Below are 24,399 nucleotides of genomic sequence, written 5' to 3' on the forward strand. Positions count from 1 at the left end.
TTAATTATTACTGCATCATCTACCTATATACTACGTACTTTTATTGAAGAAACATATTTCATTTTTGTTGGTCGCAACTTGTGATTCTAAGGAATGTACACGCGTCACAATCAGAATAACCAAGAATACGTCGCAGCAAAAGGATCGTATTTTTCAATGCCCTGTTTAATAGATTTTTTGTAGCCCTCAAAATGGCCATTGTCCAAAACGCTACTTAACAACGTAAACAAATTAATTATGCATTCGGCTTACCAAAGAAGGATTAAGGGTGTGGACTTATACTGCTCCTCATTAATCTCAATAAATGCTGACCTAACTATTTTTAGTGAAATACCTTGCTACCATCAACTTTTCTGCATTCAGCTATTTTTGAAAGACGGGAATTCCAAAAACGATGCTCTGCCTATTTTTGAACTCGGAGAACCAGGTTTACCAGATTAATAGAACATATATTTCTGTCATCGATTTGCTTGAGCTGATACGAAATTTCCGAATGCATTCATGTATTGAAATTAATAAGTCGATAGTGGCGTGTGTAATGTGTAGAGCATATTTTATCATTGCAGTTATGAACTGGGTACGTTTTTTTTTTTTTTTTTTTAATTACGGCTGAACCGATTTAATCAAATTCATTTATCGGAAATCTAAACCGATATATATTTTACTACGGTCTTGAGTGATTACGGTTAGATCGGTCAGAATTTAGAGATTGCACAAAGCGAATGGTAGAAAGGAAAAGTAGCGTGAACGTGGAAAATCAAGTGTATTATGACACAATGATCGTTTATTTATAAGACTTTTGCGTTATCCATATTTCTTGAAATATACACAACAGGTAGGTAGGTACATAGCTTTTATATTTATTACCTGATACCTATTTATGAACGATAAGACATTCTGTGACACAAATTTCAAACGTCGATACATACATATAAATACGTACTGCCGTCGTATGTACGTATCCGAATTGTCTTCCTTTTGCATATAGATATACACCGGAATTCATCACTAATTATTTCCAAGGAGTCCGTGATGTGCATATTGAATAATAACTTAATTCGTACTTATAACTAGTAATGTATACTATCATCAACTAATACGTAATTTTAATATGATATAAAATGTGGCAACATTACAGGCTTCTTCTAATATTTGGATTTACCTTGGTTTTCTTTAAAATTCCACTCTGAATGAGTAATAATCTTTGTATAATGACTGAATGCAGAGAACTTACTTATCGTTACGACTAAATTGTATAAATGCATCGATTAAATCATAGATGTAGCAACAAATTGCATATTAAACAAACATAAAATCAAAAAATCACGTAAAAAATATTTAAATAAAACAGAAACAAAATAACAATTTTAGAATACTTTTTGGTGTCAGTAGAATCGTGTACAAATTCGTAAACATGTTCTTATAGCCACGCGACAAACATGAAACAAATGTGCGCATTCCAGTTGATTCAAATCCGGTACGAATAAATTGGTTGTAGATAAAGTAGAGAAAGAGAGGTATTCGCAGTCCTCCGCGATGAGATTTGTCAAACGAACAAGGTCATCTATCGCGATCAGTGATTAGCGTTTCCAACCAGACTAAACCATACTGAGCAGTGATTAATACTGCTAATGTACAGACCAGCGTAATTTTACAATTTCTTGGCGTTCGGCTCGCAAGATTCAAGAAAAACACATTTAATTATGTCATATTATTATCTCCCGGGAGTTTTTCTGAATAGTTGTCGTCCTCAATTTCGTCATCGGGATCTCTACTCCGATCCGGTGATTCGTCTTTGTCGTTCAACTCGTGTATGTCATCCCCATCATCTCCGTCGTCTTCATCTTCTCCATCTTCCCCGTCGTGGTCCGGATCCTGTTCGTGCTCGTTTTCGTGATCATCTAAAATATCTTGTTCCTGTTCCAAAAAGTCCGTTGGTACGAATTCCATTTGTTCTTCGCTATCGTTGAGATCAGGCGGACCAGGTATCTCACAAAAATTCAGATCTCGGTCGGTGCTACTCCGCTCCCGATCACCTTCCGGATCTTCCTCCTCATGAAAGTCATCCAAGTTCCCATATCGTGCAGGAGATGACGAGCGGTTGTCGTGACCATCGGGAAACATTTCCGTAGGACTTAAAGGTATATCTAAAGGTTCAAGTTTCACTGTCACTGTCGGAGAAACAGGGCTCTGGGGACGCTGCAAGCGGATTTTCGTGAACGGTTTGCTTGGTTCGTTTGATTCTGAAGGGCGACGTTTCTGAGTACGTTTCTGAGCAGTTATCACATTGGCGGTATTGGGAGGTTGGCTTTTGGCTTCTTTGGTTTCTGATGAGATTCGCTGAATTATTGGTTGGGACGTCGAAGGCTTTGATTGCGGGATTAACATCGGTGGCTTTGTACTCTGTGGGATAAAAATTGAAATATCACATTGGGTTTTTCAGAAGCTGCCATTCAATGACAAGCTCCAACTTTTCATCGACAACTACAAAGTGAGTGGGTGCGTATCTAATATTTGTGTAACAGCAATGACTGAAGAGGAATAGGAAATACCTGCGAGGATGGACTGGGACCAGCCAGTCCTTTGACCTGCAGCGCTTCGGCGGCATTCAATAGTTGCGGTAACTTGTCATGGGCGACGTTTACCTCGCCCCTGTACATGAATCTGACTAGTGCCTCAACTTCCCAAAATTTGATATCTTTCATGAGGATAATTGGATGCTGGCAAGGATTTTCACGCAGAAGATCAGCGAGGTAATCGCTACAGGTGGACAAAATCATTTTGTGACACTTCAGGGATCGACCCTCACAAGCTAAAGTGACATCGACGAATTGCTCAGTATCTAACAGAGAGGGAAAACTATTCTGCATGTTACTGTGGTAACTATTCCATCGCAGACAAACCTGAAATAAGTTTAAATGGCATTGTAATTTCCAAAAGCATCGATTTTCTTCTTATGAACATAAATTTGTAACTCATATACTAACCTCAGTTGGTTGTTGCGGTACAGTGGTTTGAGGAATTACACTGGGTGGTTGACGGGGTGCCATTTTTATGGTGGTTGGAGCAACGTGTTTCACCTTAAGGGGAATGGTTTTAAGGACTAAAGTCTTTGGTTGTTGTTGCTGTTGCAACGGCAGCTGGAGTTGTTGTCGCTGTTGCTGCTGCTGCTGCTGCTGTGGCTGCTGTTGTTGCTGTTGCGGATGATGTTGCTGTTGTTGTTGGGATTGCTGAAGGTGCTGAGAAGGTGCTGGCGCGATGGGTCTCGGCCTTATGAGCGATTGTCCTATCCTGATTGTTTTGCTACCGGAACTAGCCTGCGTTGGCGTAGGAAGTACTGGAACAAGAATAAGGGTAGTGCACGTTATCACATCGATGTGTAACTGTTAAAATGGTTGCATTGATGATAAAGTGCAAATTGCATCAAAGTGAAGAAGTTAAAAATAACAATTTCGCGGTGTTGCTTGGGGCAGAAAACGTAATATTGTCTAGTTGGTTTTGTTGAGTGATTCTGAAATTTTTGTTCAAAGAAATTCAAGTTGCTGGAACAATCTATGAAAGAGACTACACGCTACAAGGTCGATCCGAAAGGTTGGAATAGCATTCTTACAAGGTCCGAGATGAGACTGAAGAAGACCTTCCCAATCTCTCGGTATCATTAGCTGCTCATTGCCGCGAGCGTTAGTGGGGTCAGTGGGAGCGAAGTGGTTCTCAAGGGTGGAATCCTTGTTCAAAAGGATGTCCAGAACAGCCCTGGAAGTCGGGGTTCTACCCGGCTTGCTCGTGTGTCTCGCCTCCCATTTTAGATAAGTCCACTTCTTTCTACAGTCGGATTCGCTCCGCTCAACACCGTCGGCCGCCGATACAGCTTTAGCTACGGATTGCCAAGCTTGGAGCCACCCACGCCCGTTCGCAACGCTCATTAATATCGCGTCCCGATACTGTCTCACCATCGCCAAGAGCGTCTCGACTTCGCGGGTAGAGAAATTCACTTTCCGCTGCTTAACGATACCCGGGAACTTCTGCGACACCGGCGACGATTTGTAATTCGGAAAGGAAGAAGCTGCTGCTGTCGGGTGCATCGTGTTCATTGGTAACCTTCCGTTTAACCTTCCACCAGGTCCCTGCAGGTCTCCTCCGCGAAGCAACGATAACGCGAACAAGCTGTGCAATTTATTTTTTTCATACGAGCAAAGTTTTCATCAGTTTAGGGATGTTCGATTATGAATTGATCTTTTTGACGCGGAGAAATCGATCTTTGGTACAGATTCTTTTACTTGCTTCCGGGTTGCGGGTTCCGGGTTTTGGGACAACAGGACAATGAACAATTTTATTATGCCGAGGGCACGTGAGAATGTTCAAGTGTGAGAAGGCCTAACTTAAATTGGCCAAAATTTGCGACCCTACTAAGACTATAATTATAGATTTGACACTGGCATCTTACATGCCTAATGGTGATGATTCGAAAATCAATGTACGATTGAGAGAGTCAAGGTAGAAAAGAAAGTGCACTTGATTCTATCTCCCATTCTAAACGTATCGTAGGATTTGGATGTTGTTTATTTGTTGAGCTTTAGGTTTCGATCATTCGCCTACTTTAGAGTTTGGCTTTTTTGGAACACGTGATATGAAAAGATCGGTTTTATCAAGATCGGTTTTTTACCTTTAGATATTTAGTAGAATCGGATTGGTCCAGAGATCGATTTTTTTTTTACAAAAGATCGAACATCCCTACATTAGGTATAAAGTGAATTGTTTTATTCAACGGAAGAATCGTACAACATAAGATTTGATTTCGTGGTTGTATTCCTCTTTGCACGGTTAACCAAGTTTTGCAACAACTCGATTGAACAAATATTCTTTCACGTGGATAAATCACTATTTTGCAAGATGATTCTGAATCCGTACCGTTAAATATTTACTCAAACAATCACATGCAATTTTCGACTAATAATCGAACGATTCATAGCTCAAAGGGGAAATTATAACTCGTATAATGCAACGATCATTTCGTGGAGTTGAAAATTTTATTAACTCATGATTTTTCTCGAAAAGTTTTGACTCTAAGTTTACAACTTCCAGTCAAATGCGACTGTCTTGAATATTATTTTTTTTTTTACTGCACCTGTTTGAATAAAGTACATATCACGGGTTGGGTACAAATTTTAATACACGTAATACACAAGTCTATATTTTTTATTCCCCCAATTGCGAATTGCGACTTACTTGGTCGTTTCATCGTTTAAAATAAATAATTAAGTTCTGCAAGCCATGCTGCAGAAAATTACAAAATATCAGGTACAAATACTATAATAAATATTTTCTTATTCTTTGAATAAAAGATAGAAAATGAAAATGCAATCATTGTCTCCGAGGCTTTGAGGAGGACGTAAGAATACAAAAACAGATTTTCTTTTCGCCTGCTCTCTAGCTCTCCAGTATTATACATGAGTTATTTTCAGAGGCACGCGGCATAAGCAGCATCCGCGTTATATCTGGCATTCAACGTTCTTTCCCACACGTCGCGTTGCTCTGAACACACACGTACGTATACTAACGTGCGTATACGTAATTATTTTAATATAATAAACAGACAGGCGTAGGCGGGTTAGAATGTTTTTTTTGTTTTTATTTATTGTACAACCAACCCTTTGACATTTCAATTTTATACAGATATTTGTTGGTTTGTTTTTGTTTTGGTCATTATTTCTGTTATCGAAAAACAGCGGCAACGATTGAATATATACTAATTTTAACGACTCCGACATCGTATTATGTACAACGTACATACTTTAGACATAATATACGTGTTGTTTGCGCAATATCTCGAGGCTGAATTGACCTAGGTTATAGAAGAAATTAAAGCCGCGTTGCAGGAATACAGCCACTAACCAAACTCGTCGCAACGATACCTCTCCATGTCGATATATATATATAATATGTATATATATATATATATATGTGTGTGTGTGTGTGTGTGTGTGTATATGCAGAAAGAGGCGCGAAGTCACGCGGGCGTTTGGCGATAAAAAACGATAGGAAAAAATATCGACGCTAGAGAAATTGCGTATGCACACAAAGAAACGTCGTTACCAGTCACCACACGCTCACTTTTGCACCGCACGACGATGCCTCGCGTATTAATGTATGGTATCGTATCGTATTATATTATGTTATGTTATGTTATATTATATTATATTATATCATCCGTGTGTAAGATAAGTTTTTATCGACGACGTCTAATCACCCGCAATTGCTACGACAATTCCCAATCAGCGACGCATCTGCGCCAGTCGAACACGCGAGTCGTACTACTTGGCCGTCGACGTCCCTCTTTTCAAGTGCAGCGAGGGCAGCAACGAAAGCCCAGAGAAAGCTACGGGGTTGCACTGCGCACGTTCAGTCCCACCCACCCCCGCTTTTCACTCGCCTCAATACCGAGATACGCTTCCGATGAGAACCGACTTTTTCCCATTTCTCTTTATCCCCGTCTTTTCCCTCATCGGCGTATTATACGAAGATGATATAGGGCGGCCTTGTTCGATTTAACGATGTACTTGTATCGTAGCCGTACGAATTCTGCTGCAAAATCGTGTAAGTGTACGAATGAAAAACGTATAGTCTCGTCACAGAATCAACCTTGCTTGTCTCTTGAGTGTGGCGTTTTTGTCGCTTTAAATTTAGTTTTGCTCTACACGGCGATCGAGACTCAAGTACCTATTATATTTTGTTATCCAGGAGTGCGGCTTGTTTAACGAGAGGTATGAAAACTGTAACGCAGTCAATCTAAGACTTACGGTATACAGGCCACTGAACAACAATCAGTATAACTATGTGATTGTCGACTTCCTGTTGACCCGGAAACACAGTTTTATCACAGAACATATATGTGATATAAGCATAGCCGCAAAATACGCCGCTGGACCAGAGCGTATATTGTGATAATTATTCGCACATTTAAATTAATCGCAATTTGAGCGATGTAGGGAAAAAGGTAAATTCAAAAAGGTCAATTGAATTAATATTAACATAATAATTTTATACTTCAAGTTGCAGAAGAATTATTTTCAAAATTTCAACAAAACATGGTACTATTTTCACCATATTTTTTTTCCTTCAATTCACACATTGTAATTGTTAGTAACTGTGTCGAACGAAAAAAATATATAATACACGCAATTTTTTGTCTCATGGAATTGATCCTGCGTACTACATGAAGTACGAACATACGCAAACGTACAATCGTTCAATTATCGGAGAAAATTTATAGCCTACACGATACCGCGTATAAGTATACGCACATGTATGCGTTTATAAAAGAACAGGAAGTTTTTTAATATCGCCTAATTTCATAGGTCAAGTTTATCCTTATGCGTAGCTTGTAAAGCGTTCATCTTTATTTTTCAAACCAATATTTTTCAAAGATATATGATAACGTAAATGAGAATTCATCGACCCTCTCTCTGGAATATTGCATGGCCGGGGGAGTAGAAGGAATTAAAAGCGCGGACGGACGGAGAGGTGGGGGAGGGGGGAGGAGGACGAGGGGAAGCGCGAGATCAGGACTTTCAGCCGTCATTTTTCGAGGAAGTGAAGCGGTTCGAAGGCCTTTGTTGATATTTTTTGCAATACGAGGGGGAAAGACAGAGGGGGGGAGAGAGAGAGAGAGAGAGAGAGAGGCGCCTGGCGCATATTCATAAAGCGATATATAAACGAGTAATTTCGAGCGGAGGCACCGCCCTTCGGTCCCCCTCCTATATAGCTGCTAGGTACAATAATTAAATTTTCAAACTTCCCCTCCGATACAGATATGCTCGGTTGAGACGACGCGGTGGAGAAGTGGCGGGGGTGTGGGGCGAGGTGGGAGGGGGGCGGGGGAGGGTCGGGTCCGCGACGCCCCCACTAGCCTCACTAATTTATACATTTTTTTAAATTATTGATTAAAAGACGCGAAAACCAACCCCCCTCGCTTCCCGACGACTCCCACTTCTTCTACGCCGCCATGTTTCACCTCTGTTGTCTGGGCTTCCTGTGCGGCTGTAATATGCCGCAAGGGTTCAACAATACTCTTTTTTTTTTATCCTGTATCATACAACGAGGCTAAAAAATTTCATCCTTTCTACGTGTATTTGATTATTCATGTAGGCGGTATGTGTGTGAATTTGTATAATCCTCGATCATCAGTCTTACAGACACCCTCGTCGTCGTTTTACTCTGCCTGGTATTTTTATTTTTTTATTTGATTTTTTTATTTATTTAAAATATGAACGGATGAAAAGTTCAAGTCACAGAAATAAATAAATTTGGTAGAATCGTTGACGATGCATTGAGAGATGAAATTTATTATGGCTGTAGAATCGTCAATACAAGCGTTGAACTTTTTCGCGCTTCGATTTTTAAATTGAAAATTTAAATTTTTTATATCTCGAAAATTCAGTGCAATCGATAAGTGAAGGAGAGAGAAAAAAAAACGGAACCTCATTTTAGCTTCTAGCGACAATGTGTCTAAAAAAAATTTCTCAACTTTGACGAAGCTGGTGGAAAATTGAAATCCGTACAGCCAACTGTCAATGGATCATCGCTATGAGATTTTTACAAGGTTGGGTGGAATTTGCGGGGCTACAAGATACGACGGACGGCAAGATGTGAGAAAATTTAAATCTATAGAACGCAGGGAAGATGCACGAAAAGAGGTTTTTCGTCTTTGACCTATTACTTTTCTTTCCGTGATAAAAATTAAGGTCAATGTAAGCGATAAGCAATTTTTGTCGTTCTGCTACACGCCCATTCGCTGTATCGGAGGATCGTTGATAACCTTAGCCCTCGTGCTTTATTACGCCTGTAAGTTCGTAGTGCGTGTTCCTGTTAAAATTCTAATAATTCTCGTTTAGGTCGTCTATATAGTTCGAGTTCCAAAAGTATTCGCGTAGAAGTGCGCTCACCACGGTTTGCGCTAGGCTTTTTTGGGCGAAAACAGTGTAGAATTGTAGATTGATGCGTAATTTAGATAGCGAGAAAAAGTTCAAAACTGCAGTCTTTAATCCTGTTCTGTATAATACGTATTAACAGGATCGAAGGGATTTCTTATTTGTCGACAAGTGCTGAATATTATAGATGAGAATTACGAATATGCGTTCTCTTCAGATTCGAGGGGAATAAAATATTCCGGCAAAATGAGCTTCGTTGAAGACGCCGCTGCAGCAGTTCGTAATCGGTGTATTTCCCAACCCGTCCAGCTGCGGCGTTACGTCAAATGAGCCGCAAGACCGTCGAACAACGAAGCTCTCGTCGGCCAGACGGTTGGTATATGACGAATTAAAAAATTTCCCTTTATCCAGCCAGTGCAGGAGGCCTGTGCCTCATTCGTATAACAGCTGCCGTTCTGACCTGAACTCTGCATAATTACGAGCAGCCGCGAGGACTCGCAGGATTAACGGCTCACGAGTATTATAAGCCAAATTGCAATTAAGAGGAAGAGTAAAATTTGATCGATAAACGAAGCGAGCTCTCCTCGGTTCATTATACTTCCTAGAGGTTGTCTCATCACGTTCATGGTCTGCAAAGTGCGTTTGGAGGTGTATGTTTTATTGTCGCAGAATCGCAAGGCACGCGCAATGTTACGCATTTGTGGGCCGTGTCCTGCGACCAGCTCGCAAAGTTAACTTGCGTGAACCTGTAGGTACTGGCTGCATCGCATTTAATTGCGCGATTGAAAAAGATAGAATAAATATTTGCAAGCGCGATTACCCCGCGTGTTTATACGCGGTGTAAGGAAACAGTAAATGCACTTTGTCGAAGGCGTGTTCAACGGTATTAGTCTATCTCACGTAGTATTACTCGTGATGTTGACGGTACGAGTGAATTTTCCTTGCCGGATATAAATGAAACAAAAATAGCATAGAAAAGGTATACCGAATATACATTTTACATGAAATTAGAAAATGCACAAAATGGGAATAAAGCATTGCATGGTGTAGAATCGTGTTTCTCATTACCGTGATACCGTCTCCCGATAAGTCGTCCTCCGTGATGAACCCGCAAATGTCGATGCAAATTGGTGGTCCCGCACTGTCGGGGATTGGCGCCCCCTCTGACGACAACGGCACCGCATATACGGCACTGGGCTCTGAGAGGGTCGTTCAGGCAGAGATCGAAGTGGGCCCAAACGGCGCTGGGATTCGCCATGGCCCTGAGACTTCGAGAATGGGATCTAACCCGGCTGCTCGAGTGCCCGGAGGAAAATGCGGAGGTTGTCACGTGATCGACGAGGCAGTCGTCCTCGTCTTCCGGTTCCTGTTTCATGATGCCCGACACTCTCTTGTGCAAAATCTTACGTGATCCCGAAATTTTGACGCCTTTGTATTCTCCGGTATCTTGAGACGCGAGATCCTTGCGAGACGTGTCAATACGTCAAACCGTTTTCCAGTGAAACTGCGTACATACGTATATTATACTCGTTCGTGTACAACCATTTCGCCGAGTTCAAACACGCCCCGATTTTACCGAACTCGCCGTGAATTCAAATCGTTAAACTTTGCTGAGCCGGCTGCGTGGATATACGTATACGTGTACAAGCATGTCGTGCTGCAGCAATGATTCACGCGAATACGGTGACTATACCTTGACCCCTGAACCCCGATGAAAAGCGTTGCGTACACTCGGCTTCTCAGATTCTTACGACTCCTGCGGGAGTTGGACAACTCAAAAGAATTTCAATATTCCAATGGCGATATGAAAATCTCCGGCGTCCCGACAGCCGGGTCGAACGGTTATACGCGCACTCACTAGTGAGGATAAAAAACCGGGTCTAAGTCCCCTTACCCCTGGTATTAGAGATGATCGAATGATCGGTCTAACGTCTTCCAGACGCGCCGGGCGAGCTCGACACTGGACTTTTTCATTTTGCCAACTCCTCGGTCGAGGGGTTCGCATTCCAGCATGCCGGGTGTACGCACAAGCCCTAGACTTGCCGCTTCGAATTCGGCTCTAAAACCTGGCGAGTAAAGCTGAACTCGCCGAGGGAAAAGACGGAGGGGGGCAAACGCGGTCGCCTAAGAGCAGAGGGACGTCCACCCCATTGTTCGTGCCCCCCTGGTTATTCCAGGACAGGTCGTGACCTCGTACTTTTCGTGCCTGAGGACAATTTTTTCATCTACAATGTGTCACGCGCTGCGACTTAAGCGGTGTGAAATACATATTACAAAACCGGACGTTGCTGCTTCCTCGGAAGGAAATGAATTTTGAAAATTTACGCAGCGGGCTGGACGATTAATCACCGTATTCAAGCGCAAACTTTTTACTGCAACGGGACATGTACATGTACCATCTAATAATAAACAACAGATTTCTTCAGATACTTATAAATGAGAGATTGTCGGGTACGATTAATCAACAACGCATTGCAACTGTAAAATTATGCAGCAAAGGTGCGGCTGTCGTCAATTTTGAATCGCTGATTTCAACGAGTCTTCGTCAGCAAATCCACCAAAGTTCGATTTTTGATGATAATATTCACATTGTTAGTGTACAATTTGTGCAACGGCAATACTTATAATACGCTGTAAAGTAATGTTGTACGCAACATTTTTTGGAGATGATATCAATAATATGTTTTTATCATTTATTCAAACCGATTTCTGTCAATTATCATCACGCTAAGAGGATGCTATAGTCAGTCTTTACCAACCGTATAAAATATGTCACATATTTTCACTATTACCTAAAAATATAGTTGGTAAGTTTACACAGCATAGATGCGAACATGGCGCGGTTAGCGCACTTCTAAATTCAATGCCTAGCAAATCTGACCGAAAACATTTTCGTTTCATGGGAAAATAACACTAGGAAATGTATGCCTAGTCATAATTCAATTACAGGAATACATTTCTTGGCATCATTGTTACATAAAACGAAATTTTATTAGTACATTTATGTTCAGCATTGCACGTAGAATTGCGCTGTCTGCGGTAATTTCACATCAGCGATGCGTAATTTTTTTGACTATAAGATCCTCTTGAGGGTAATCTTGGAACAAAATTGAACCAAAATTGATTTAACCGCACCTGCAGGTAAACCTATTCGTTTTCATCATTTATCTTTTTTTTTTGTTTTAATTCATTTTTCGGTTAGACTGTTTGTTGGTAAAACGCTACGGAGATTCACATCGAATGTGGTACAGACGCTAGAGATTACGTGAAAATAAGACACCGGGTCGAGCAACGTGTCGGATAAGAAGCACGTAGCTTCAGTTCGTTACATTGATTGATTCGATAAGAGTATTTAAATTTTCTTCCTTCCAGTCCCACCGCGGTTTTGAAACCGAGCATTCGTCGCCGCATCGTAGGACGCAACGTCGCTGCGGTTTGTTGTTTTGTTCGAACCGAAAATGCCCGTAATATCTGGACAAAAATTCCAATCAAATTTCGCGATAGTAACGAGCTTTCCTCGAGCGCCTAAAACCACCCACAATCATCGGTATTCATCGTAAACTTTATCCGAAAGTGTCGTAAATATACGGGAGCGACGGTACGTCAAGTGGTCACGTGGCCGCTCTGGTACGATTAGCGATATACGTCGGTATAAATAGTTTCAATTTGCGACGACGAGTCAGAGCTTGTCTGCATAGAGCTGGCCTGGTGCACGGAGTCCGTAACTCGTGCAAGTTTTTACCGGATTCGGGACCTGTACGGCTGGAAGATCGCGGACAAAGAGTGTAATCTAAGCGTGAATTACGTCATCAACGATTAAACCGACGCTCCACGTCGCGGCAGATGCCTGTTATTTTCTCTCGCCGATTTTCTTCGATATCGGCCGAGTCGGTGCAGCGGCGTTCAGTTTTCGATTCAATGCAGTCGACCCAGGGAGGATTACGATCGGATCAATAAGCGAGCGTCGCGAGAACCCGCCTCTATCAGGCACGTAGTAAATTTCAGTTTGTGCGCGCCTGGTTTTTCGGCCTGCTAAATATGCAACGGTTTCGAAAAGATCGCGGAACGAGGTGCGAAAAGGCAATTGCTATAAATCGGCATCGAGCCGCAAACATCGATCGGGAATGAGACAATGACTCCGCGACGCTGGCGCGCTGTGTCTCAACCCGTGTACGTGTGTGCGTGAGCGTCTCTCTGTGTCGGATATGAATCTGCGGAGCGACGTAGTAGTCGATGTTTTCAATTCCGTCGAGGCACGAAATCCCGCAGCTTGAGGAAACGGGGAAGAAAAAAAAATCACGTCTCGTTTCCGACGCGATTTGGACAGTGGAGTCGAGAGACGGCTACCGATAAATTGGACGATTACGCGTACGGGAGAAATACGAATGTTGCGAGGCGATCGTCGTGCGTATTAGCCCCGCGTTTGTCGGCCGGGGGAGCCTTTACAACGAAAATATTGAGCGTGTATATAATTATTCTTAGAAGCAGGGGCTTTCTGTGGTTATAGCAACCCATTCCTTGCAACGAGACGTTCCGTCTATAAAAAGCAATCATTATCTCGCCCTGGGTTGATAATGTATATGTATATCTGTGCGTACTACGTATGCGCTTTATATAAATATGTTACAAATGCGTATGGATATGACTGTGTTGGACGCGTACGAGGGAGAACACAAGCTCGTTGCTCTTTTAGAGATCGAGTTGTAGGTATTTTGCAGAGATTTGACGGTCGCGTTGTCGTATCGAGCGCCGCTTTAAAAACGTGCTTTAAGAAAAACACTTTGGCGGCGTTGTAACATGTTGTAATAGGTGTCGGATGTATCTTAATCACTCACTGGAAATGTTATAACAAATAAAGAAAAAGTGACGATTGAATGCGGTGCGGTAGCCCGGAGAGTTTTGTTCGACGTTGATAACAAATTAGACGGAGTGAACGTAGTTGGAGAAGAGGAAACCGAACCACACGCACTATAAGCCACTCGTAATACTCTCGCTGCAGTCATTCACTACTATCATCATAACGACGAAACGCGCGCAAACCGGGCACTGATCGAGCCGCACCGTATTTCCTCGTGTTTTTCAGCCTGGTTCGGTCGAAGAACCGAGTCCACCGAAGCTTTTTTATATTTACTTGTATTTCTTGTTTTATGTATTAATTCGTTTACGTTTTACCAGTTAATATCGAAGCGCGGTTGGTGCGCGAAAAGCGGCAGGAGGACGATAAGAACACTGGGGAGAACGGATTTTCGAAAAAAAAATTTCAAAAACACACGGGACCGAGCTTCGCGAACCTGGGATTGACGAATATAAAATCGCAACGGGAAGAGCTTAGAAAATGGCCGATGTGCTTTGCACCGTGCTTCAGTGGTAACGATCCCCCCGACCCAGGAATGACTAAAATCGAAATCGGTGGCCGAGGGGCGTCGGGACGCGCATGTGCGACGGCGCCGGTCGTCAACGCATTATCTGTATCATATGTGCGCTCTACTATCCGACCTGATTACGTTGCCCGAACTTTGTCAAGACATCGATTAACATGTTACATTGTAACATGCGTTGCACGCTTTTGGCAGCTTTCGGAGCGTTGCAAAAATAAACCGCAATCTCAGTTTTCAAAATGATAACGACGCCTTTTGCGTTTTACTTACATTTCATACACCGCGTTACACATTCCACTGCAAATCGAAGTATGGAATATTTCACGATACTAAAAAGGGTTTGATGAGAAAGAATACACAGATATATCGACGGAAAGTGACGCAATTGCCGTTAAAACATCTAGTCACATGTATTTTATATTTATCATATTCTTAATAAGAGTTTTATTCTTACTTACGTACCAAATTTATACACATATCTATACACATCGCAGGTGGGTGTATGAAAATTTGATTGCAGATGTTGTTGTACGTATCACAGACATTTCTGTTTCTTCTTGACATCAATATATTTCTAAGAAGATGTACTTGGGAAAACAATCGCGCTATTGGTCAATTAAATCTCAACGTTTGATGACGAATTTGAAAAACCGAAGACGAAAGCGATAAAAGGTGTCTTTTTTTCCTCTCGTTAATGAAGCGAGCGTGCGATAAATATCCGATAAGAACGTAAAAAAGAAACATATTCAAACTACCAATACACGTTAGTTTAATTAATTTTGCTTAAACTTGTATTTATATATAAGTCGTTTGAAACTCTATCCCACGGTGAACGGTAATTTGAAGATTTTTTGATGAAAAGAGAAAAGAAAAAGCTATTGGAATAACGATACGTCATGCCATAACCATCAGCAAAATCTCAAATTACCCAATACCAGCTGAGTCAAACTTTAAAATTGGCGCAGATGATGTTTAAAGTGAGCCTTTCACTGCTGCCAGTTGGGTTGCATACTCCTAGGCGCCGAAATGAGCTGACGATGAGAAAAAGCTACGCGGTTCTTGCTCATAATACTCGCAATATTTTACGAATTAGAACACTTTGTTTGTCGCGTGTTAAGGGGGGATTGTAAAATTTCGTAATACGTGAAATACTTACGGTTGTGTTGTACGATTCGTTGAATTTCCAAAGGAAGTAGAATAAACACGTGAAATGGCGGGATAAAAGGAGTTTGTTAAAATGTGTATGCTTTGAAGCATTGCAGGGAAATTCATTCATCTTAGGTACTTCAAACAAATCGAAACATTCCGAATGGTTACTTAATCAACGTCATTAAAAGTAATTGGCTCACCTTTTTGAAGTCCCGGTAAAAATTGACCTTCAGATTGATCACCGCCTTGCCAATCAGATACTAGCTCGAACTCACTATTATTTCTGCTCGTCGATCGTGTAATCCGCTTCGTTTCCACGTCTGCGATGTGAAATAATTACGATATTTCATATTAAATGTAAGAAATTGGCCGAGAATTTTTTGTGACATGTCTTGATAATTGGTCAGAGTTTTGAATAGATCAATGCAGCGTATAATAAAGGCAAAAGAAACTTGCGTCTCCTGAAATACAATCCATCGTTCATTTAACTCATTATTAATTTTGAAACGTAAATATAGTCCCTTATCACCGGCACTCGTCATGCAAATGAATGACTGGTTTAAATTACCGTTTGGTAGTATTGGCAGCATTGGGCACTGGAGTTGTAATTGATTTTGGATCTGCCAATCGGTCCATGAGACAAAATCACTAGGCTTTAGATTCCCAGATTGTACCATTCGTGTCCTAGGCTCATCATCTGGGACAGTAAAGCAGCTAAATTAGTAAGAACTTGGATGTACTAGTGTAGAATGTGTTACAAAAGTGAAACTCGACGCTCAAAGTTGCATTTAAAAATGAAATTCTGTTGCCAGCTACTGTTATCATTTTTCGTTCTCTATTTCTTTTAACAATAATGTAGACTGACCTGAAAGCACCGGAGGTTGACCTAAAGCAATGTATCGTTTTCTGGCCAATTGTGCTGCGGCAAAATCTGGACTATGATTGTGTTGCATTCGTATTCTTGGTTTTTTGCAATCCCCTGTAGTAATGAGACTTCCTCTACAGTGCAACGTTCTGCCAACGCATCGCCAGCGTATCGTATTGGGTTGTTTCTTATGCAATGTGTACATAAAACCCCTGTGAATGACTTTAGGACCTCCTTTGTTCGAGAGTACCACCTAAAATCAAGAATTCCACTTCATCGTACTTCCAAAAAAAGCGATTCAATTACTACATGTATATTCATAACTCGAAGATTGATTATCCAGTATCCATCGATTTTCATTATTTATATTTTCAGAAATTTACAATTAATCATCCTGTAAAATAGTTGAAAATAAAGTGTACACCAAACATGGAGCACCTCAGCGGTATTGGAATCGTCCTCATTCAGCAATTCCTCCATCTTAATCATAGACGATGTTTCAGCTTTCTGTTCCTTCGCATCAGAGTTTGCGTTAATTTTCGATGTACATCCAGTTTGTGCCAACATGTTCCAGAATGACCCTGCAGACAAAAAATACAAACCTGTTATAACTGGTAATGAACAAGCGACTACACATACCTTTACATAAAATGCAGGTAGATTTGTTGCAACACATAGAATCAAGGTACGGAAGTAGTTGCCGTTACAATAGAAGTGAGCAAGGTTTGCGGCAAGTAGCAGTGCTACAACGATCTGGCAGCGGTTAAAAATGTAATTTGCACATTGAGATGAAGCCTATCAGGTGTTGAAAAATTCTAGGGCGTTCCGTTACTATTTTCAGAGTGAGAGACGAAAATACAGAAAACTATCGAAATTACTGTTATTCAATTATAGACCGTGTCTCTGATCCGTGCACTCTGTATCATTTTAGTTTCATTCTTTCAACACCCTTGCTTCGCTGATACGTTATATTACAAAAATCAAAGAAGTCTTTTCGGTCAAATAACTAATCGCCGAATTTAAAACAATATGCTTCCCGTGTGCTTTTCCTCATTACGGCCACCAGTCATCATTTCATCTACAAGGTGACAGTTGTCGGTATCTCTTCTGTGTGGCAACAGCTGTGAACTAGTTCACAGAGCAGCAACAGAGTGCAGCACCGTAATGTTGTTCTGATTAAAAAAACGCGTATGGGCGCTGGACGAGTAACCACCGAGCATCGAGCAAGTGCTCCGAACTGTAAACATGGTATTATACATACGTTTTTAAAGCTCGATAAAAAAGAACCCAACTTGTTGGAGACAATTAGGAACAAACGAAACTCTGACTGACGCAATCTTTGGCCACACTATAATTGGTAAACAAAACAAATCCGATCAGATACCGAGTGGATGAAAATTGCGCAAGCAAGGTACTTGTGTAACAAAAAATAACGAGATTAACGTACGATTATAGTAAAGAACTTTCCACGGCTGACAAATATATGAAACGATATACGCATATATGTTACACAGCAAATATGAATTAACGTACGCATAAACAAATGAATATGAAACCGATCACCTGATACGGGTGACGGGCGTAAACGTCAATTATTCTGGGTAATATTCGAGTGGGTAAATGTGGTTAAAGGACGTGACAATTCAGGTAGGCATGGCAGGACTATAATGAGACAAATTTGTACCTGACAGTCTAACGACGTTCGTCGGTTGACAATTGTCGGGGTAAAAAATTCGGAAAATGGAACTCGACGAAACGATACCGAAATGGCCAACGTCCTCGGTCGACTGGACGGCCGTCGCGGCGGGACGAGGAACACCAAGAAATATGGCACCGCTGCGCGGCGATCAATAAACGGCACCAAGGTTTCTGGTCCATAAAGGTCCGTTCATAGCGGAGCGGCGCGATAACGGACAGGCGGCGTTTGAATTTTTAAACGCGCCTCAGCACGCTCTCATTCTCATCTGACCATCCGACGCGTGCAGATCGAAGTCGCAGGGTAACTGCGCAATTCCGCTTGCACTCACAATCAGTGGCTTGGTTATGTTAATGCGACCCACATGCGACCGATCCGATTGCGACTCAGGGGTCAATAAAAAAAAATTAACATTATATTGAGCACGCTCTCATCTGATGATGCGAAGCGTGTAGACCGAAGTCGCGAGGTACCTGCGGGCAATTCCGGTTGCACTCTCAATCAGTGGCTTGGTTATGTTAATCCGACCCACATGCGACCGATCCGATTGCGACTCAGGGGCCAGTAAAAAAAAATTAAAATTATATTGAGCATGCTCTCATCTGATGATGCGAAGCGTGTAGACCGAAGTCGCGAGGTTCCTGCGGGCAATTCCGGTTGCACTCTCAATCAGTGGCTTGGTTATGTCAATGCGACCGATGCGATTGCGACTCAGGGGCCACCTCCAGTTAGGCACAAAAAAAAAAGTTTTTTTTTTACAACCATTTTGCGACTCGGACCCTCAAGACGAAGTAGCTCCGTAATTCGACGAGAAAAAAAAAGTATCGTGAATTGAGCTCACGCGACTCGACCTAGAAAACTTTTTACGTTGATATGAATTTAACAACATTTTATATTGGAATAAGCCTAATTTGATAAACCTTTTGGTCTGCTGTCAATGTCTCATTTTTCACATGTCGTTTTCGAGAAGTTTCGTATTATTGTGATAAAGTTATTTTCATTCGAAATAAATGTGAACTTTGGCCATGTAATTTCCGGTATTCTACAATTTTGTTATCTACACGAAGTAAGAGTTTTTTAAACCCAGTTTCAGATTTCCACTGCCGATTTATGGTCTTAAGGTTGACGATCGACGTTTATTCAGCTGATCAGCTGAAATATGAGGAAAATACGCCACATAGAAAGTGTAGAATAACCCAATGGAAATCGATGATATTAATAAATTGAAGCTAGTTTATTATTCTTACGTTTTACTTTCCTAGTAAATTTGTATGGATTGCAAGGTACTCGAGACTAGTTCGTCTTTTTAAAAGTTGGACTAGGCGGAAGTATCCTTTTCTTGGCTACATAAAAAAATCGAGAAACATCAAGAAACCTTTGGATCGGCTACTTTTGGCTACTTCCGCGACAGCTTTCGGCGACTTGAGGGATCGAGAGTCTGGCAACCCTGGAAAATGACTTTATACGCGAATACAGAAAAATCTGACATCGGGGATTATCCTATAATTAACTTTGGATTTTAATTTAACGGCTTCTGTAGGTTCGAGGTTTGTTTAGATCATTGTAACAACCCATCACGCTCCATCACAAAATGTATACAGCTAAGGAATCGTATTTACGCGTTGGTAACCTCGGATTTATTAAAAACAAGTCGAATAAAAGAAGAGACAAAATTAATGATAATTCCACGCTTTTCAGTCAATTTCAGTGATTGGATAAGTTGATCGTATGCTGAAATATTACGAGATGAAATATTATGACATAATCCATATTATATTTACGTATTATAAATATGTTGCCTGTCTCATTACATATCTTTCTATATTTTTTTTTTTAATCTAATATTTTATTTGGAATAAATTATTTATGATCATTAATTCGTATACCTTTAATGACTTTATACAACCTACGAAACTCCAGGTCCACTAGCATTGACCTCATTCCGTTTCATTTAAAAAATCTATTATCTACCGTTGGTATCACGCTCTGATACAATTATGCAACGAACGGACAAATGTCCAATGCTTAAGTCAAAAACGGTTAACGCACGAAGATCTAGTATTAGAAACGAGAGTTTACCTGCCGTGCAAGTTAAGGCATGGTGACAAAAATCCATAGCCAGAATTGTTGAGGTGTAGTTACGTCAGAGGTTGGATTGTTTTCTTGAAGAGTTTGTTGAGATAGCGAATTATTTTTCCGATTCTTTTCACCTCGGTTACCGTGAGATTCCAAAGAATCCCATTATTTGAGACTTTTTTTTCTGTTGCTGGAACAAAGAATACAAAAAACATATAGCCACAGACTTATAATTGGATGATGTGTCCGGCTAAGTAAGAGTTTACTCCCAAACGAAGGATGAAGTGTATACGTAAGGACATTATGTGTTTGTTTGCCTTTTGCAATTGTGCGTCAGACGTCTCAAGTTCTTGGGCTGCTAGGTCAAGATAGAACCAAAAGTCAAGCACTTCGGCATATAATATTTATTTTACACTTTCAAAAGACGATATGTCCCACCGTCGTGCGCAGTATCGTTAAAAGCTTTTGGGAAACTTCTTGAAGATGTATCGTATGATTGACGCGGTCAAATTTTCAATGAATTTATACCTGTACAGTCGGAAACTTGAATAATAATATAGGCGTTCCGTATGTACCTTGCCCCATGTTTTCTGCTGTCTAATAATTGCGAGTTGCGACGTAAGAAAAAATCGCTGAAGATGATCCACATGGAATTTATCCCAATTTTCATGCAATTAGTCCAGTCAATGGGTCGTTATTCGCCCACCAGGATAATGATAAGTACGTCTAGATCAGGCAAGGTACTGCCTTTTTAAAGAAGAATAAAGATTCACTGGGCATAAAGTTTACGGAAGACTTACATACCTAAGGTTATTAACTGACACCCGAATACTTTAACCCAGCCTCTCAGCCCTTTGTTATAATGTGTGTAATCATATACCTTTGTGACGTCACCTAGGGGACACTGTCCCATGGTACTAAAATTCTATTCTATTCTCTCTCTCTCTCTCTCTCTCTCTTATTTATTCTCCTATTATTTCTTATTTTTATTAGCTACACATACTCTGTTCAATGTGTTATTATATTTATTTCATTAATTAGTTCATTTTTTATTTTATTGTTATTTAAATAAGTGTCTATTTTGTTATAATTTATAAATTACTATTGTTTATTTTTGTTCGCTTTTTATTTTTCAAGTAGCAATCGTTAGTTTAATTTGTTAACGTGGGTCATACTTGTCTATGTATTCATTTTGCCCCACAGTGTTCTAGGGCATAATATACATAATCTTTCTCTCTTTCTCTTGTATAAACTCAAGTTTTATAAAAACTCTCTTTCAACTGTGCTTAGAAATGGGTCTAATTGTAAGTTTGCTGTAGCTGTAAACCTTTCTCACATTGACTATTGTTGCCTTTTTTATTATGACCTTAGTGACGAACTCAATGCCGTATTGCAGAGAATAGTCAATTGTTGCATACGCTTCATTTTCGACCTTTGGGACGACGAGCATGTTATTCCATAGAGACATCGTCTGGTATGTTTGTCTGTTAAAAATAGGGAGCTTTATTTTCTCGGCATTCAAGAATCAAGTTCATCGCATACTTCAAGTACAATCAGCAATAGCCGTGTTATTTACGTAAGCTTTTCATTTTTCTAAATCCCTCTTGTCGTTTTGCTACGCCGTCTGTAACTTTCAATATCCCTTTTCGACGCAGCACTCTATACAGAAACTCTTTTCACCTTTAATGTGTATATTTTCGAGCGAGAACATATTCCTCGGTATTTCTATTACACACGTTTTATAAATGTAAAAGAATAAAAGATCCAGTGCTGTAGTGATACGTTGTAATTATCTGATCTTGAAACAGCTTTATTTTTTAGAGTAACAGTATAATTAGCTTTGAACTAGAATACTATTTATGTAAATCGGAGGCTTGCGCTTCTGTTAGGCAAACTCTTATACAGATTGTACCTGTTGCTTTTGCAGATTACGTAGTATATGTAAAAGCCCGTACCAGTGTTGCGCTGGAAAAATAAGAATATAAGTACGTATAATATACGTGACACTCTTCTATCGTCCTTATTGACTAATTTATGATGCAACAACGTAGCTGGCTATTTACCCGTTCGAGAAATTGTATTTTTCGTTATATCTTATTTATTCGAAATTTTAAAATCCAGGGTGCTTGAGATCACTGATGATGCGTCTGGACTCAAAATATAACTACTTTAAATCACGAACTCAATAGTGAGAATCAAGATGCAAGCAGTTGTTCTACATGAACAAAATTCGATATCGGGTAGTTTTCTAGGTAGCTAATTAATTACGAATCTGAATCCAAGATTAAGAAATTTAGAATGCATGACTCTTTGGATGCATTGTTTTCAATTTTTGAAGTTTTCAATTTTTGAATTTCGAATTTAGACACCTAAGCAGCGCGGCAGTATGCCCACAAACTCCCGAATATCGAAGTTTCATCAAAATCAAGTAGTTTCTTCCATTTTAGACTGTCATATCGGATCCAAAATTTCGAATTTCTGTATTTTAAGTTCATATTGGTAATCAGTAACCTGAAAGACCCTTGATTTTCCAATTTCGAATCAATAAGAGGTAATGACACATGTTAATATACCTAGTACAGCTTTGTTGTATCGTATGCCCGTAAAATAAGACGAGTTACCAATTGTCGAGCGAGTCGTTTCAAGAGATCTTCTCTGTGTAATACTGCACACAGGTATGTAGATCTATAAACGATAAATCACAGCCTAAATCGTCAGAAATATATTTCGTTGGTCCCCATTTCGTATGGGGGTCAAGTTCAGAATTTCTACGCATGATTGCAGGTTTTGAGAACGCATTCTCTATATCTTTTCGATATGCCGTTACTATTAATCCTTTTTTTTTATTTGACTATAGCTGAAACCTCGCACTGTAGTGAAATCAATTAAACTGACATCTCAAAATTCACTACGGTACCCTCCAAGAATATTTTCACACATACAAATCAAGAACAAGAAGTGTGTTTTTATAATCCACCGTTCATATTACATCATAGCCGTATTATAAGTAGACCTTATTGACTGCCACGCTTTATCATTATAAAGAAGTCAGTAAGAGGTTGGCAATTATATCATTGGATTGTAATTGGAATCTTTCATTTTGTGTGAGATTTTGTGCAGTTGGGATTTCACCTCCATTCCAAATGCGTATTATTAGGGCGGTTGAATGAAAGTGACAAAGTAAGTACTTATTATCTATGGCCAATCGTGAGAACACGCAGAGTTGAGCAATTCACGCACAGTATATATTGTTACCATTCTATTCAGACACGGGTAAGTGGCACAATACCTAAGGCTGCTCTACACAAAAAGGCTGAAGGTTCGTCCTGCAAGATGGTTCAATAAAACAGAACATTTTCTGGTGACAAAAAATTAAATCAACTATGGTTAAGAGAAACATTTTTACTTTCAAAATCTAAATCACAAGTGATTTTACTCTCCATGCTCAACAGAGACAAATCATTTAGATTTTCCTGTGGTACTAGGGAAAAATTAGCAATTTACGATATTGTGTACACGTGTGTAGAAAGTTCTCGAACTCTACGTAGGGAATTCTTTGGAACCGGGTTACAGCGAGACACTTGATATTTATGCGATCTCTTTCAAACCGGATTGAAGCGAGACATTGATATTCAGGCGATCCGTTATTCGTAACGATTTAGAGTTCACATGTCCGTATTTTCGAAAAACTAGGTACTATTTTGAAAATCGATGGGCCGAAAACTTCGAGGACCTAAGGCTATTATCGAGGGTGTTTTTAGCCTTGCGGTTAATCTGGGCTTGATTGTATAAATTTGCAAACATCCACATTGGTTCGCGGATCTTTCCTGTACATCCTTCTTATACATTGGTTGAAGTTCAGCGCATCTACGACTATCAATCTGTTACTTTAAGTTTCTGCAGAATCTCAATAGACAGAACTGAAAAAAACGCGACTCGTGATGTAAGATTAATTCGTTGCTCTTTGTTTCCTTGTGCTATTGTTCGTATTTGAAAACATCGTCGTGTGAACGACTCATTGTAGCAATCAGCTTAGAAGAAGACTGCGATAGTTTTTTTTCTATTTGAACCTCAAAACCATAAAAGTGCCTTATTAGTCGTCAAAAATTTAACGACTCAAGGAATTAGTCTGGAAATGTAGCATTGAGTGGGGGATTGATGGTGACAGGGCTCTCGATGAAAGGTGTACACACATATGTGACTTGAGGCACAATACAGTAACTGAATGAATACTTAAACCACTAGAGAAGCATAAATATCATCTCATCTTGGGACACCGGTTGACTGTATATTTCAGAACTGCTCAAG

The 24,399-nt window shown here is 40.3% G+C and overlaps 1 protein-coding gene across 1 annotated transcript; it reads right to left on the minus strand.

Annotated features, from left to right (window-relative positions):
- Positions 1-689: 689 nt before the first annotated feature.
- Positions 690-18,152, minus strand: LOC124180054 (general transcriptional corepressor CYC8-like). The gene is made up of 8 exons (XM_046565053.1): positions 18,004-18,152; positions 16,758-16,900; positions 16,320-16,572; positions 16,023-16,151; positions 15,655-15,774; positions 2,988-3,337; positions 2,553-2,903; positions 690-2,403 (listed from the first exon to the last, which is right to left on the minus strand). The coding sequence occupies exons 2-8, from the start codon at positions 16,884-16,886 to the stop codon at positions 1,702-1,704; spliced, it is 2,034 nt and encodes a 677-aa protein (XP_046421009.1). The 5' UTR covers positions 16,887-16,900; positions 18,004-18,152; the 3' UTR covers positions 690-1,701.
- Positions 18,153-24,399: the final 6,247 nt, after the last annotated feature.

Source organism: Neodiprion fabricii, chromosome 4 (assembly GCF_021155785.1).
Source record: "Neodiprion fabricii isolate iyNeoFabr1 chromosome 4, iyNeoFabr1.1, whole genome shotgun sequence".
NCBI classification, from domain to species: domain Eukaryota; kingdom Metazoa; phylum Arthropoda; class Insecta; order Hymenoptera; family Diprionidae; genus Neodiprion; species Neodiprion fabricii.